The 16,369-nt window shown below is 45.4% G+C and overlaps 4 protein-coding genes across 5 annotated transcripts; 3 read left to right on the top strand and 1 right to left on the bottom strand.

Moving 5' to 3' along the window:
• Nucleotides 1-8: 8 nt before the first annotated feature.
• LOC111079599 (damage-control phosphatase ARMT1) lies at nt 9-1,502 on the top strand. Its single transcript, XM_022374835.2, is given in 2 exon segments — nt 9-365; nt 367-1,502. Coding segments are annotated over 2 exon segments (1,422 nt in total). The 3' UTR covers nt 1,432-1,502.
• Nucleotides 1,502-11,401, bottom strand: LOC111079601 (ERI1 exoribonuclease 2). Of its 2 annotated transcripts, none has more exons than XM_041591796.1 (3): nt 10,721-11,401; nt 2,668-2,915; nt 1,502-2,592 (listed from the first exon to the last, which is right to left on the bottom strand). In XM_041591796.1, exons 1-3 carry the CDS (start codon nt 10,741-10,743, stop codon nt 2,015-2,017), a joined length of 849 nt encoding a protein of 282 aa, XP_041447730.1. In that variant the 5' UTR covers nt 10,744-11,401; the 3' UTR covers nt 1,502-2,014. The 2 variants fall into 2 exon arrangements, with proteins under 2 accessions (XP_041447730.1, XP_041447729.1); XM_041591795.1 differs by lacking the exon at nt 10,721-11,401 and adding an exon at nt 3,887-4,267.
• A 326-nt stretch (nt 11,402-11,727) lies between these two features.
• Nucleotides 11,728-13,822, top strand: LOC111079600. Its single transcript, XM_022374836.2, has 5 exons — nt 11,728-11,919; nt 11,979-12,225; nt 12,295-12,377; nt 12,448-12,597; nt 12,658-13,822. Exons 1-5 carry the CDS (start codon nt 11,823-11,825, stop codon nt 13,317-13,319), a joined length of 1,239 nt encoding a protein of 412 aa, XP_022230528.2. The 5' UTR covers nt 11,728-11,822; the 3' UTR covers nt 13,320-13,822.
• Nucleotides 13,823-14,916: 1,094 nt separating this feature from the next.
• Nucleotides 14,917-16,166, top strand: LOC111079604. The gene has a single exon (XM_022374841.2). It carries the CDS (start codon nt 14,938-14,940, stop codon nt 16,159-16,161), a length of 1,224 nt encoding a protein of 407 aa, XP_022230533.2. The 5' UTR covers nt 14,917-14,937; the 3' UTR covers nt 16,162-16,166.
• The last annotated feature ends 203 nt before the right edge of the window (nt 16,167-16,369 follow it).

Here is a 16,369-nt window from a genome sequence, read left to right as displayed (position 1 = left end):
TAGTAAGAATGTTGAGCGACAAAATGGATCTGTCCACTGAGATGACCAGCCAAACGGATGTTGACTCTGCTGTGGAGATCAGCCGCTCGGCCAAGATCCAAAAGGCGGAGGATCTCGTATTCAACGAAAAGCACGATATATATGACGTAGCACCCAAGCTGCGCGACGAGTTGTCTGGCCATTTCCAGCGAAGTTTCGCATATTTCACGATTAAGCACCGCTCGCCCATGATGTTGGGCGATATGATTACTTTCCTACACGACTACGAGCCGAATATAATGGAGATCTTTGGAGACTATGCACACTTCGATCTGAAAAGGATTTCGTGGAGCCTGCAGCTGCTGCGCGATGAGATACAGGACAACCAGGGAGTTTAAGCTGTTCCACGGCAAGGCCCCAGATTCAGATGACTGGAATCGGTTTATTTGCAATCTGGACGAGGATAAGAATCGCTGGTTTTCCTCCGTCTGGCTGCACGCCGAATGCTACATGTATCGCCGCATTTGGGCCATTTTTCAGCGCTCGGATTCGCTCTCCAGCTACGACTACTTTGCCCAGAAAAAGATCGATGCCACGACTAGTGTCGTTAAACTAATGACCGATGTTATCACGGGCATGCGGGGAATGCAGCGCTCTCAGGAGAAATTCCAGCGAATTTTGAAGCTGGCCCTGTGGAGCAATCGCTGTGATCTGTCCATAAACAAAGAGGCTCCAGATAACCAGTTGCTGATGCTGATGACGGACTACGAGTCTGACCTGCTTGTGGATCAGTCTGCGGATATCTGGCGCATACTCACCGAGGCCTGGGACCCCGTCTATGTGGACATTGTGTGCGATAACGCTGGCTTCGAGCTTTTCACAGACCTCCTGCTGGCCGAGTACCTCATCGAAGCGGGCTTGGCTAGCAAAGTGCGGTTCCATGTCAAGGCCATTCCTTGGTTCATATCCGACGTCACCAAGCAGGACTTTCTCTGGATGCTGACCTTCCTCCGCCGCCACGTGATTGCCGAAATAGCCTCATTTGGACGGCGACTGCGCCGCTTCATGCGGGATCGTTCAATCATCTTGTGCGACACCTGCTACTTCTGGACCAGCCCCTACGACTGCAGCCAGTTGAAGAAGCGCCTGCCTTGCCTGTATGTCTCTCTCAGCGAGGCAGCGCTGGTCATTTTCAAGGGGGATCTCAACTACCGCAAACTGCTTGGCGACATTAACTGGGATTACACAGCGCCTCTGATCGAGTGCCTGCGTGGCTTCCTACCGACCAGTGTGTGTGCGCTGCGGACCATCAAGTCCGACATCTACTGCGGTCTACCCATCTGCACGGTGGAGTGGCTAACCGAGGACGATCCCCACTGGATGAGGACGGGCAAGAAGGGTGTCATCCAAGTGGCCATCATGCACAGACCCTCGGGGGATGCACTAGTTTAAGGACACCCAGCAAAGGATGATCTCGCACTCGTAGTTGTATTATTTGATACACAATACAGCACATAATACGTATGCAGCTATTGTCGTTTTATTATTATTTTATGCCCTATGACCTAGTGGTAGGCGGTGTAAGTCATTAAAATAAGTATTGCATTCCATATTACAGACTACGGCTAAGCATTACCAAGTAAGTATGAATGGTAGAAAAATATGTATGCTCTAAGGCCATATTTATAGCTATGTGTAGATGTTTAGATGTACTCCTGCTATCCAGTAGGTGTTCAGATCCCTAAGCAGATGCAGATGCAGGATATCGACTGCGATGCACATCAAATTTCAAGTCTTATCAATTGCTGTTACAAGAAATTAGGTAAAATACAAAACAAAAAACTTTAGTTTTAGTTTACGTTTGTGGTCAGATTAGGCACATCTCCTGGTCATCCTCCATGTCCTTGGGGTTGTTGTAGTACTTTATGTTAAATATAATCCAATAAATTAATGGATTTGTTTGCATTCTGGTTCTCCTGCTGCTGATCGTTTGGAGGGATGGCCGATGGCTGAACCCTGACCTGACCGTTGCAGCTCAGAGGCCACTGTTGTGGTTTAGCTGCTGATATGGCGTCAGATCTTTGGTGATCGAGAAGAGGGCTCCGTCACGAACCATCTTGCATATGAGGGCGCCCAGATTCTTGGCATCATCGATGCCGGAGTGAGCACGTCCCTCGAAGGTCAGGTCCACATGGGACAGAGCATCGGCAAAGTTGCAGGGACGATACTTGTACCATTCCCTGTAGATGGCCTTCGCGTCTATCCACTGATTAAAGCAGGCTGGCTTGCGTATTCGCTTGCGTGTGCACTCCTTGGCCAGACAGATGCCAAAGTCCCAGTCCGTCCAGGTGACGAAGGCACAGTTTCCCAGTATATTGGATTTGCTCACCTTCGGCAGCACCAGGTTGCGCACACGCAACTCGTTCCGCAGCCATTCGCAGAACAAATTAAGTGCCGTCTGCAGCGGCACACCCGCCTCCACTGTCTTCTGCTGTATGCCCGTAAGCTCGATGCAATAATTGCTCAAGCGCGGCGACTCCAAGGGTATCACGTACGTGTGAAACTCCGCCTCGATCTTGCCCGTTTTCAGATTGACCAAAACGGCTGGGAACTCTGTGAGTCACAAGAATCGGATGATTAGCAACTTTTTGAGTTGTGTGTGCATGGCCCAACGTGGGGGACACTCACCAATTATCTCAGATTCTCTCCATTGTGGCGGGGCTTGCTTCTCCCAGCAGGTGGCCTCGAAGTCCACGGAAATGGCATAGGTATAGGGCTGCATTGCCACCTGCTTCGATTTGCGCGACTTCTTTGTCTTGATGGGCACTGCGTTGGCGGGGGCTGTGATGTCTGCCTCGTTGAGCGACTCCTCGGGATCATTGGCTGGATCTGGGCGAGCTCCTTCCACGTAGATGGTATCAATCAGGCCCAGTTGCCTGCAAACACAAAAAGGAAACAAAAAGTCACAGTTTAAATTTGTGCTTTGCTTTGGGAATGTAAAGTGTGTTATGGACAGTTGAAATTACTACAAAACAATTAAGAAAAGATTCTCCGGACTGAGACCCTAACCTCTTCTCAGTTCTTCTTGCCGTAGCAGACGATCATGGGCTTTTGCTCCCACAGCAGGCCGTTAGTTTCGCCCAGGGCTTTGGCTATCACCTCCGGATCGGGCAGGTTGCTGAATGTGACGAAAGCCTGCCCCTTCATGCGTCCCTGCTGCATCACTTTGATCTCCAGGTTCTCTGGCGTCGTGTACTGCGAGTACAGTTCGCGCAGCTGCTCTTCGTTGATGTTCTTGTGGAGGTTTTTAATGTACAACTTGTTGCTGGGCTCGCCCTCTTTGTAGTTCTTGTAGATGTGCAGCGCCTCTAGCTCTTGTATGGACAAACGCTTCTCTGGCTTGGCTACCACTGGATCCAGCGTCTGCGGTAGTTTGAGCTCAATTTTGGGTGCCGCAAAAGTGGGAGCTGGGGCTTCCTGCTTGGCATTCGAATGACTGGCCTGCCTGACGGCTTGCTGCACTATTTGTCGCGCCCTCTTCAGATTCTTCTCCTTGGCAGCAGTGGATGTGGACGGTGGGAGACATTTTCGCTTGGCCCTCGGCTCTGTTTCGTCGCTCTCCAACTCGCTTTCACTCTCGCTGGGTATGATCTCCGTCTGGATGCCGACGCTTTTCCGGTGGCTCTGGACGACTAGCCTGGAGGATCGCTTCTTGAAAGGCGGGTCGAGATTCATGCGATTCATCAAATGGAGAACCTGCTGATAGAAGCGCGTATCAGCCTGCAGTGATTGACCAATCGCGGCCAGAATCTCCGCGTTGATGGGGGGATAGCTATAGCGGAGATACGGCGGCGGCGGCTGCGTAAAGTCACACTGATTATTGCAGGCATATAGCCTTTGCACGTACTTGCTGATCTCCTGCTTGGCAGTCGCCGCGGATTCGGATGGCGGTGTCTTTGTCTGGGTGCATTTGTTGCCACGGCTTCCGTCGTGGGCGGCACGTGGTCCAAACGGACTCACACAGAGCGGCTTGTCTAGTATGTCGCTGAGGCCCTTCAGTTCTTCCAGCGCCTTCTGGGCTTCGCCGGCATCGGCGTACTCGATCACGGCTCGCCGACCTCCGTAGGAGTTCAAGGACCGTGGTATGATCAGCTTACACTCCCGTATCAACTGCGCCAGCTCGTCCATGTCGCAGGGCAGCTTCTTTATCAGCAATTTGCTAGTCTCCACACTCATTTTCGTAGCAAATTTTAAAAATATTTCTTTGGAATTAGAGGTGTCAAACCATCGAGGCCACTATAGATAGTATCGATGTTTTGTTGCTAGCCGCTACTATCGATGGTTTTGCGACTATTATGATAGTATCGAGCTACAGTCGTTGCGCTTTTGATATGTTTGGATTGGCTGCTATAAAATACGAAGACACATTTGTAAACAAATCGACAGGTGGCATCTAAATTTTACAATAGACAAGTTCCTAAAAGGTTTCAATGGTTTTTTAATAATTATTTGAGCCCGAACTATCACGATAGTATCGATTGTTTTTTCGAGACATTCAACGTTGATATTGCTCGATTTTGATATTCCGTTTAATATTACTAGATAGCTGGGACTCTCAGCCCTAAACAAATAATTTTATCCGATAGATACATAAATTTTCTACAAGATTGGCAAGTTTTCCGAACTCCTTTTTATTGGATTATTTACATATTAAGGTTCAAACAAAAACAACATAAAACGAATGGGACGTCGTTTTTGTGGCGCTGCCAGACTCGTGCAATTCGTAGTTGCAGCGGGCTGCCATACCATGATATTTTGTGATATGAAATTCGTCAATTTTGATATGCAGTTTAATATTACTAGATAGTTGGCCCTCTCAGCCAAAAAAAAAAAAATTTTATCCGATTCCTCAATGAATTTTGTTTAGGATTGGTATTGGTATTTTTTGTGCGCTAAATGTTTTGCGGTCCGTAAATATACCGACGGACACGAGAAGTGCTACTTTACATTGCGCCTAACAGCACAGTTTTATGGCACCGGTGCGCGCGCTTTTCAAATGAGTTCCGTAACGGCGGCTAGATCTCGTTGTTTGGTCGATAAATCAAAAAGCTAAAAGTGCATTTTGGTTGGATAAAGTAACTGTTTCCTCTTACTTTTACTAATTGCCCTTTATCAAAGATTGCCATCGTAAGCCCATGCCACCTGTCCTTGGGTCGACTGGAAAATCCATAGCACCCCAGGCGCTATCCATGTTCATCAGTGGGAATGGAGAAGAGACAAATATACGAATCGCGTGCCCATCACTTGATAGATAATCTTCAGAGCGCGTGCACTTTAAAATTAGATACATTATCTGGCTGACGATGCTATTTTGGATCATTACAATACGTTTCAGTTCCATTACAACAGTTTTCCATTTGCCCAAATGGCTGTGCAGCAGGCGCCTCTAAAGTCAATGCACTTTTGGCGCACGCTGCGAGAGCATTTTTTAATCAAATTGAATTCCACATGGACAAGGCCTGACATGATCTGCTTTTTGATTTATGGAACACAAAAACAAACACACACAATCATGGGGCGGTTATAAAAAGATCAGCACTCAAAAGCAGATTGCATAAAATTTGCAATGATTAAATGGACAACAACAAGCAACCAGATCCGAGTGGGGCAGAGGGATAGAGAGAGGGCGATGCAGACACACGAGACACTCTCACTCTCAGTTTTCGCTTTCGCTTTCGTACCATACGCGGAAGTCCACTTTTTTGCCCACAAACAAAAAACAAAAAAAAATGGATGAATGAACTCTGTCTGTTTGTGCCTCTGCGAGAGAGAGGGGCAGCAACTTTTGAATTCACTTTTACTTGCAGCACAAATTGAATCGACTGCGAGGCGGCTTTGCATTTTGCATTTTACATTCCAAGTGACTTTAATGGGTTAAGCTATATTTAGAAAATTGCCAGCCAAGTGGGTGGAACTGGCAGTGTAGAACAAAATGCAAAATATATGTACATACCTAGATTTTTGGAAGGAACTGCGTGCAATATGGAAGGGAATTTAGAGCAAAGAATAGACCTTTTTATGGGATGGTTGGCTAGTTCTCTATTCTGCTGTAACACTTACTCTGAGATCTAGAACTAAGCAATAAATTCCAGTCAACGACTGCAGGGCAGTTCGTCCTCTTTAACGCTACGGCTGTGGCCGACTGTCCCAAGCTGTTCGGCTTCTGATTTATGGAGAAACACTTGGCGTGTTTTATTGTTTCCATAGTACGAGTATGTATGATTAATTTCAAAGGAAATCCTCAGAAAGAGTCAGCAGCGGCAACAGGTTTCTTGACAACTGTGTTCGCCCTCTCTTTTTCAAATTAAATCGGACCGATGACGATGACAAGCCCCTTTTTACACATTTGCCAACCACTTAACTATTCCTCCCTCCCCCTTCTCCTCCTCCGCCCACTAATTGGACAACTAAAACATCTGAGTGAAGTGTGATTTAAGTTGCAGCAAAACAATAGGCGCCCAGAGGCTTAACTGGCACTTAAACAGCAGTGAAAACCATTTCAATTAACTACACATTTGCTGGGGGCATGCACGGGAGTGCATTGATTATGGCTGCCTGATTGCAGGCAGAGTCATGATTATTTGTTTACCAAATGGGAATCGTGCTCGAGCACAACAGAGCTGGAAGCAAAGCAAAAGGTTTAAATAACAGGGGATTTACAGCGAATATTAAGCGGATCTGTCCCAAAATAACTCAAGTTCCACAGCATCAAAAAGTCAAATGGGAAACGTCAAACCCGTAGGTGGATCAAAGTACGGAGGAATGTAGTAACAATTATCACGTGCTGCTACAAGTATGCAAGCCAATTGACTGCCCCTTAGGATTGATAATTGCCACTTGCAGATGTATTTATTTATGGATGATTACAGTCAAGGTCCTGGAATGCATAATACATGGGGAGCAGGGGAGCAGGCGCCCAGGGACTTTGGACTTATTGCAATTGATAGAAATTAGTGGAATTGTAGACGGAACTGGAGAAAGAGGGGGAATGGGCATGAGAGAAATTATATATATTTATTGCGCATACGCCACGTGCCGCGCGTGCATACAATTTTCCTGGGAAAGGTCGAAAAATGTATGACGACGAAGACTTTCCCGCTCCACCACCCTGCACTGCCCTTCTCTGAATTGCCTGTCCCTGTCCCCTGCCACTGGTAGTAGAATTGCATTCATTTGTTTGTGTTGTACGTGTATTTGAGTACGAGTATGAGAGAACCCTTCACTTCACTTCACTTCATTTCATTCAATTCTTGTACGTATGTACATATGTATGGTATATTGCAGGTATGGGTTCGTGCTATTCGTTCGTATTCGTATCTCTATATGTGAGTTTTCTGTACGCTCTTGCTCTTGACTTTGGATAAGTTTGGTGAAAACTGCTTTCAGCCGGATTTCCCGCATTCTCTAACCATCAGAAAACCAGACATTGAATTGCGCAAAACGTTTATTGGTCAGGATTCTGTGGTGGGCACCTTGTTTACCTTCAAAAAATACTCTACAATCGATCTTAAAGAAGATCAATAACTGAAATGGTAATATACTTTTCCTAAATCAAGTTATCTGTTACGATGTTTATGTGGGAATTTGGCGAATAAATTTCTGGGATAAAGTGTATGGAAACTTCGTACTTGTCCATCCATTCAATTGCTCTGTTTGATCTTCAATTTGTGCGCAGCAGTTAATGTACTGCTATGTGTATGAGTTTGATATCATTGTTGGCATGAATATCCTATAAACTGAGCAATATTAATAAATTTGTTTGATTTCAACCAAACGGGTTCCTACTGGATCTGCTGCAGCAGCTGCTGAAACTATGAGGCAATCGAGGAAGTTCTCATAGATTTATGAATCATCTATTATTAGCTCTCGCTGTAATGAGGAACAATGGTTGATTGCGATTGCTTAACAATTGCAAATAATTCCTGTATTTAATATGCATGTGTGTCTCGCGTTTGACATTTTCTGTAATTATTTTTTTAAATCAGTTTCTGACGACGGGTTTCCCTATAACGAATTTTGATACTCGTCCAATCATTTGAAAACTTTGTTGTCCATCCGTGGGAGCCTGCACTGTATTGCGAGTAGTAGTACAAGTAATACTTACAATGTTTGCATCTGACGTTGGTATGGGATTTGGGTATTGGGGCTAGGGGTGTGTTGGTCTGGCTTGTTTGCTGGTTATTCAAACTGGTTTGCACGAGATACAATATTCCGAATACGAGAGGGGGAACCAACACCACTGTGACATGTTAGAAGATTGCGCAATCCACTATCGCTTCTGCAGCTTTGTACTCACGAGTGCAGGGCCAAGACTTCCCACTGATCGATCAAGTGCATCGCGGACTGCGGACTATCACAAAGGAGGAGGACTAGGAGTAGGTTGAATGAACTTTGTGGTGGCGTATCTTATTGATGGATCAGCGATCTACCCCACGTCAGGAATGTGTCAGCAGCTGCAAATGCGAGAGTCGCAATGCGAGTTATGTGTCTGGCTCGAGTGACAAATCAAAACTGACCATAAAATGTGGGATTATAAAGCATCCCAAACATCAGAATTTAGAATTTTGTTGTTTGTGTACACAGTATAGCAGATAAAATACCAACAACAATATGAAATAGAGAATAAATTCCATTTATAGAAATACTACTACGCATTTCAATTAATAAAATAGTCATAATTAAATTAAAGCCCAAGTCACAGGCTCAGGCTACTGCACGAGTCGTATAACAATAAGGTCTTCCCATATGTCCGACGATTACCTATACAGACGAAAGTTAAAAGTGAGTATGTATGCAGAGTATATGCATATGTATGTAGTGATACTATTTATACAGTAACTCGCTAACATGTCGTCATATAGATTACAAGCTTTATCAATCCAGTAACAGCAGCAGCAGCATCCCTATGCCGTTTTACTCTTATTTGCCTTTCGCAAAGTTTCATTGTGTTATTCGTGCTTACTCGTACATAAAAAAGTTTCCATTCCATTCTGTCTCTGTCTATATCTGTGTTCTCTTTATACTATATACTAGGTATATTATTGCATATGGCATGGGCAAGCCCCAACCAGCAGCAGCAGCCCAGGCGAGGACATATTGGGGCCATCCAGTCAGTCATCCAGCTGGAGATACAGATAAAGATACAGATATGTACATACATCTTTTGTAGATACAATCCGCCGCCTTGACTGCCTGCCACTGCACTTTTACAGCTTCCAATGAAATGCTGCTGTTCTGTTGCTCTGTGCCAGTGCCTGCCCTGCCTGATTTGTCATCTGTTTAGAGAAGCTGCACTTCAGAGTGGAGCATTCGCTTTCAGCTCCAATTACAATCAATTACGAGTGGGGCCTAGGAGTTACTATTTTTGGACTGGGCAGAACGCATCCCTTGATTGGTACTGTCAGGGGAGGTCGCCCCTCAACGTTGAATGAGTCAATGGTAAAGAGGTAGCAATGGGTAACAGTAGCCATACAGCCATACATATGGGCCAACTCCAAGATGAAAATATAAGAATATCTAAATCAAATATGAATCCCGCTAATAAAGCGTGAAATGAATGGGGGGCCAGCCATATAAACCGCCTTGAACCAGCTCTAACCCAATTCGCAATCAAATGACTTGAGACATTTGCTTTTCCTTTTGATTCATGCTTCTGTAATCTGAATGTGTACATAATCTTTACAGTGAGTGCTGGCAAGAGAAGTCATCTGCCTAGGAGCAATACTTTTACCGAATATACCAAATGGGATCATTAGAGGAGGGTATCCTCCCCTCATCTCTCTTACTCAGATGTACTGGTAAATCAAGAAATTTCACTGTATAGTATTTAGCATGTAATTCTATGTGGCGTTAACGTTTTGGAGCACGAGGGCAATCATTCAGCGGGCCAATCAACTGATCAGAGACGCAACGCCTTTGCGGCGTTGTGTGTTTACTGTGGGCGGAGTGTGCAGTGTACATTTATATCAGCCGTAATCAACAATGAATGAATAATCGCCCAACCCGCCCACCGCTACAAGTAGCTGAAATCCGATTCATTGACATTTGTTATTCTTTGTGACAATTGTATGGATAATCAACAAGTGATACTATCTAATATCAAACAATCGGCACGAGTTGGGGCAATCATTATAATATAATCTGTTCCTTGGGAGTATCGCAATCAGGGGGAGTATTTTTAGCAAACAATTTTATTACGCTCCAGGGCCGCGTGAGTGCATTGACCAAATGGCCAACAATAACATCCACCACTAAAGGGGAAACAAATATTTAAGCAAAAGTTATTACATGCTTTAAGTAATTGTTTGACTAAGAGGCACAGCAACAGAGAACTGAAAGACAGGGGTGGATTCGCACCCAGAGAGTTATCATATACGACCTGATATGTATTAAGATCCTAATCCTAGTTCACAGAGATTAATCATAGTGATGGGATTAATAGGATTTGGGTGCCCGCTTTACACTACCCTCATAGGTATCACTCCGCTCCTGGTTAATGGAGTAACCTACGTAATTATGCCCCGTTAAGTGGAAACGCAAACAGAGTAGGAGAAGACGCTTTTAACGGTGCAATTTCGAATTTTCGAAGCCGGTTCAGCTTCAGCGCGTACATATGTATGTATCACCATAAATACCAATATGTATATAATACCACTATATAAGCATATATTTAAGAACTCACCTTGCCAGTTTTATCAAGGCCATCTTTGTTGTCGATTGGAATTGAAATCCTTCTTCGAAAAATGTATAAATTATTTCTATCAAAAATTCGTTTTTTTTGTTGTTTTTTTTTTGGCAGTGCAGCAAGTAACGGTAACTAGGCAGGAGGCGTAGAGGAGAGCGGGAGTTGTGGAGACGGCTGCGGAAAGCGCAATTCCTTTTGTTGTCTGCTCCGGCACACCGTCACAATCGCAATAACAAAAACACAAACAACACACAGGCAGGATGACAGGCAAAACACACACACACACACACACGCGAAAGCACAGGAACAGTTAGAAAGAGAGCGAGAGACACCGGCACGAAAGCAGCAGCAAAATAACAACAAAGCCGGAGCAATTCGCTTTTTCGATATTTGGTCAGTGTTTTTGTTAATTATTTAACGCGTTTGTTTACATTTTTGACTGCCACACGAATTAAATACCGCTGTCCAAGAAAACTTGAAACGATATAGCATTGAAGTCAGTGCAGTTCACTTGCATTGCAAACGTTCACTTTCTATTTCGCAAGCTACGCCAATAATATGTCCATTCGATTCAAATGTTGTTAAATCTTAGCTAATCTTGTTGTTGCTTTCAATTTGTTTATCACGCGCGCAGCAACCGCTCAATTCAAAAGTTAAGGAATTTTTGAGATATTGAGATGTTGGTGGAAAGAAGAAGAGAAAGAGCAATTCGCAGACAAGTTCAAGTCACAGTTAAAATCACAACTTCTCGAAATTTTATTTTACAGCAATAACTGAAGTTGGAGTTTGGCAATTTCCCAATTGAATGAAAACAGTGTACGATTTTTCCAAATTTAAGGCATATTGGATTTTAATTAGAGAGATAGCTCATTTTTGCGTTAAGAGAAAGAGCTTTGAGATACAACTGCGTGGCAGCACCTTAACTCAACGTAATGTGACAGTCTGGTAGATTTATTTGCCGCCAAACTGTTGTTTGAAATTTAAATCAAAATTTTGTCACTTACAAACCTTTTTTTTATAGAAAAACAACTCGCTTAGTGTATATTTTGTAATATTTTATAGAATTAACATTGAGTAAAACAAAATTACATTGGAAAAAATGTGGGAGCAGCTGGAAAAATATCGCAATAACTTTTTACATCTAGAAGTCAAAGATGTACTCAAGTCCAGCTCCATAAACTGCCAGCAAAATACGGGTGAGTCGGGAATTGGATATTTTTTGCAGCTCTATATATACGAAAGTGCAACACCCTAGAATGGAAAGAGGCCATGGAAAAGCGGGGAAAGTGCAAATCCTATCCACACGACTGCACCCCGAGCTCCCCGTACTTTAATGATCGGGCACAGCTGGCCTACGGGTGGTTTGCTTTACCCAAATTGATGAAAGAAATGGACAGTGATGTGTGTCTGACCCATTGGAAGGCCATTGTTTCGCTGACAGAGTTCCTATTAAATCCGTTGAATGCTCAAAGAGCCATCACTGAAATGGATATTGTGAGAAAGTGGGTTGAGTCTGCTGTTGGAGCTGATGGATGATCTGTATTTTTTGTTTTTGTTTTCCGTTCCAACAGGGTGAAGAATGCCTTTATGAGGATGAGATTGCGGATCCACAAAGAAGAGTACCGTGAGGTGGAAACATATCTAAAGATTTTCAGTGAGTACAGTGTGGACAATAGCATTAATGCATTAAACAATAAATTGCATATACCCCTCCTCTTCTTAAGACATTCTGTCTCGAAATTTAAATGGCGCTGAGAATATTGCTAATCGAAAATGTCTGAGGAATGAGTTCTACAAAATCATACAGAATCGAGTGCCACTCCAAGAAGACTTGGCCGCTGAAATCTTACGCAATTTGACGGGCAAACCAAAAGGTAATCAATCAATCATGTTACACCTTAATTATTTAATTGCTAAACAATATTCTTCATCAGTTTTGGGGATCATGATGGAGGATCCCGACAACTTAATCTCAGCGGCTGTGATATTTCAGCAGGATCGCTGCCAGCCCATATATCCGCGGCATTTCTGGCACCATCTGTGCCACATGCTGGAGCTTGAACCCGAGCGCGGAATCGAACTCGGCTTGTTTGAGTTCCTGCATTCGCGGATCCAGAACCGCCTACCTTTCTACTGGTGCATGGCCACAAAGGCCTTTGCTCTGCTCCTCCGCTGTCCAGAGGGCCAGCGCCGCTTCGATGCCGTTGATGGGGTGAAGCTGCTGTACGAAGTTTTCCAGGAGATCGAGACCAACCCCAAAAAATTGCTGCACCGACAGAAGGTGATGAGCTGGGAGTTTGTGGTCCTGGCCCTCCTCAACGGCCTCCACAGCAAGCGCGCCCTTTGGCGTAGCCGGGAATTCACGCCGTTGCCCTGCTATGTGGGTCGCCTGATGTCCACCGAGACCAATCCCCGCCTGCAGGTGTACTGCCTGAAGGCACTGCGAGAGCTGGGAGTGATGCCGTGCATCAAGCGCTACATAATCGGCAACTGGCTGGAGGATGTGCGTCAACTTTTCTGCCTGGATGCGGATGCGGAGTGTGCCCGGGATGCTTTGCTTGACTGGCTGCGTCGCGATATAGCTGATAGCAGTTAGTTCTCATCCTCAGTCGTCCACCCACACACGTAAATTATTTATTTTCGGTTTCATTCATTCATTCAGTTATTTGAAATTCCACTGCCAAGCCGTTGGAAACATCGCAGCAGAATTTGCACACTTAAACATTTCCCCGCTTTGAGAGACGTTCAGATAAATTATAACCGTTTCGAACTACCCCTAAATGTCCCAAAGATAAGTCCCAAATCGGTTCACCCACGCACAGAGAGCGCGCAAGGAAGAGAGCAACGGAGAGCACAACAGAAAAGTTTTTGTTCCGGTTTTATTGTCAGCTGTGCTCTTGTCAAGCGGGAAAATCAAAACTTGAGCAAACATTTTTCTCTCTTGCAACACAATTGAATACTTGAATTGAAAATTGAATAATAATTTGTGTGAAGGCGCACAAATACAGGCTACAGTTTGTACTTTTCCTTGACCTTGTCCATCGATGATATCCTACTGCCAGTCAACCATCATCTTGCTGCAGTTTCCGTATACTTAATAAATGCACAACTAAATGAAAGGCAGATACGGGAGAGGGAGATGGGAACTTTTCCAATTTCCGATGCCTGTGCATCCCACAACAATAATGAGCAGTGATACTGCAAGGACTGTGCCGGGACAACCACACCACAACAACTGTCCGGAGCTGGACAGTGTCGTCCACAGTGTCGTCCACGGCAACCGCAGTTTGCGGTTCTTCTGGCTTCGGCTTTCCATCTACATACAAAATAATCCCCTTTTTTTTTTCTTCTTATTATTATTTTTCTGCGGTGACAAACTTGGCAACGAGTTGCGATTTCTTTTTTAATTTATTTGGATTGGTAAAGGGAGCACAGAGAGTGTCCCCGCCAGTTTTTGCTCTCCCACATTCCACATACAATCGGCAAGTTTTGTGCCCTGTCATCGGAAGATGGTTCGTCCTTCTTGGTAACAATTTTCCAAAGTCTCTGGAGTCCCTGGAGACCGGACCGGACTCTTTTGTGAACTTTTTAATTACCGCTGCGAGTTTCCCTTGTTTTCTTTTTCTACTTTCAGCTTTTTCCCCCATTTCTCAAGTTGTTTATGAAATATTTTATGGAAATTATGAGAAACTTGTTTACCAGACTTCATATTCAACATTCGCAGCTCTCTCCATCAGGCATGAGCCATGAGCCATCAGCCATTTGGCGCCTTCTAACAAAGTTCCTCCTACTTTTTGCCACTCAAATTAATTGCATAACAAATTATGTTGATGAAGTGCAAGAATGTTGGGGAATATCTAAATAAAATTAATCGGGGCGGGGGGTCTCTTTTGGGTAATAGAAATAGTTCGTCCCTTTTGCGATTCCCAAAAAAAAAGGGACTCTTAGAGCATTAAATGGGGGAAATATCATGGGAAAGGGGTCTCGGGTTCTTGCAATGTTATTTATTCCTAAGTAAAGAACCTAAAAAACATCATCCTGAATTCATGACCCAGAACTAGTTCTCAGTCAAACATTGTCCAGCCCTAATGTGAGACCATCAAGCTGCTCATCAGTGGATCATTAACCCAACTAATGACAGCAATTATTCCACACAAAATCCAGGGCATCGCCAGGGGTTCGTATGTTGGCCAGTTCGGGGCCCAACTTCATCGATGGCGCTTTGGCGCTTGCTTCACCTGAGCAACCGATACATCAGCCTGCACGCTCTGCTCCTGCTGCGGTTCTATCTGGCACAGTTCTACTATCTGGGCCTAATGCGGGTGCGCTATGAGACGGCCAACAACTCGGTGCACCTGACCGCATATAGTGTAACCATGGCGCGGATGCTGGGGCTGTTCTTCGCCTACTTCTTGAGCCTGGCCCTGCTGCACCCTTACGCGCTGCTCCTGCACATCCAGCTGCTCGTGTTTGCCTGTTGTCTGCTGGTGCAGCCACGGAGGGTTTACGAGGAGCGAATCCGGCTGATCAATTGCTTCCTGCGGCTGGCACCGGAGCTGTACCGCAGATGTCGCTGCAAGCTGCGGCTGTCCTGGATGTTGGTGCTGCAGCTGGTCTTCAGGCTGCTCACCTTCAAGATGTACTTCGAGACCTTCTTGCTGGCCCACGACGCCACTTGGAAGCTCTTCTTATTGGCCGTGTTCGTAGTGCCCGTCTCAATGGCCATTTGGGTGATGGACATGAGCTCCCATCTGGTGAGCATTGCCCTCACAATTCTCACAAAATCCTTTGAGATGATGAACGACGAGCTGGCCTCCATCGCCGAACAGCTGCCCGTTGGTACCCTCAAGGCCAATCACAGGGCGGTGCAGAGGCTCCAGCGCCGCCTACAATCTCTTCAGCGTCTGCATCGAACCTATGCGAAGCTCACCCAGGAGCTGCTCGACTGCATCACTCCACAGCTGGTCCTGATCATCGTCTACAACCTGAGCATGATCTACTCCCTGTCCTATGTCCAGTGGCGGCGCATCTTCCAGATCGCCCTCTTGGCCAACAATCTGCGCCAGCTCATGCACTCCCTGTCCGCCCTGGTGGCTGCCGCCGCTGCCCCACAGGACACCTCCTGGTTGCAGGTGGCCCGCCTGCTGCAGTTCGACGAGATACTCGCCACCCACGGCTGGCTGGAGAGGAGACGCTATCGGTGCCGTCTTCAGGATGCCGACAGTTGTAGCCAGAGCGTCAGACGCTGCCTTCTGCAGCCCGGCCTCCAGGTCCTGGGCCTGGTCACGCCCAACCGGCAGCTCTTCTTTCGCCTGGCCTTCGCCTACTGCAGCTTCCTGCATCTGCACTACATGTGGAAGAAGTCGGCGGTGGTGTCCGAGAAGGACATAACTATAGTTGTCGAGATTACCCAACCAAAAGGGAGGGTTTTCATATGATTTTTTGAGAGTAGAATCAATGTGTTGTGGCTATTGTTTGTAAAATACACTGAGACATGAAATGAGAATTTTAGATGGCTTTCAATACGAGGAGGCATCATTAAAGTGATGAATGTTGTTCATCGACTCTTCATTTCCCCACAAAAATACTCAAATTTCGTCCGCTTAAAGGGATTCAGTGTAAACCCTTTCGAAACTTTGTTTTCCC

The sequence above is a fragment of the Drosophila obscura genome, unplaced genomic scaffold (assembly GCF_018151105.1).
Source record: "Drosophila obscura isolate BZ-5 IFL unplaced genomic scaffold, ASM1815110v1 contig_151, whole genome shotgun sequence".
Taxonomy (NCBI): Eukaryota; Metazoa; Arthropoda; class Insecta; order Diptera; family Drosophilidae; genus Drosophila; species Drosophila obscura.
This window is presented reverse-complemented; position numbering and strand designations above follow the sequence as displayed.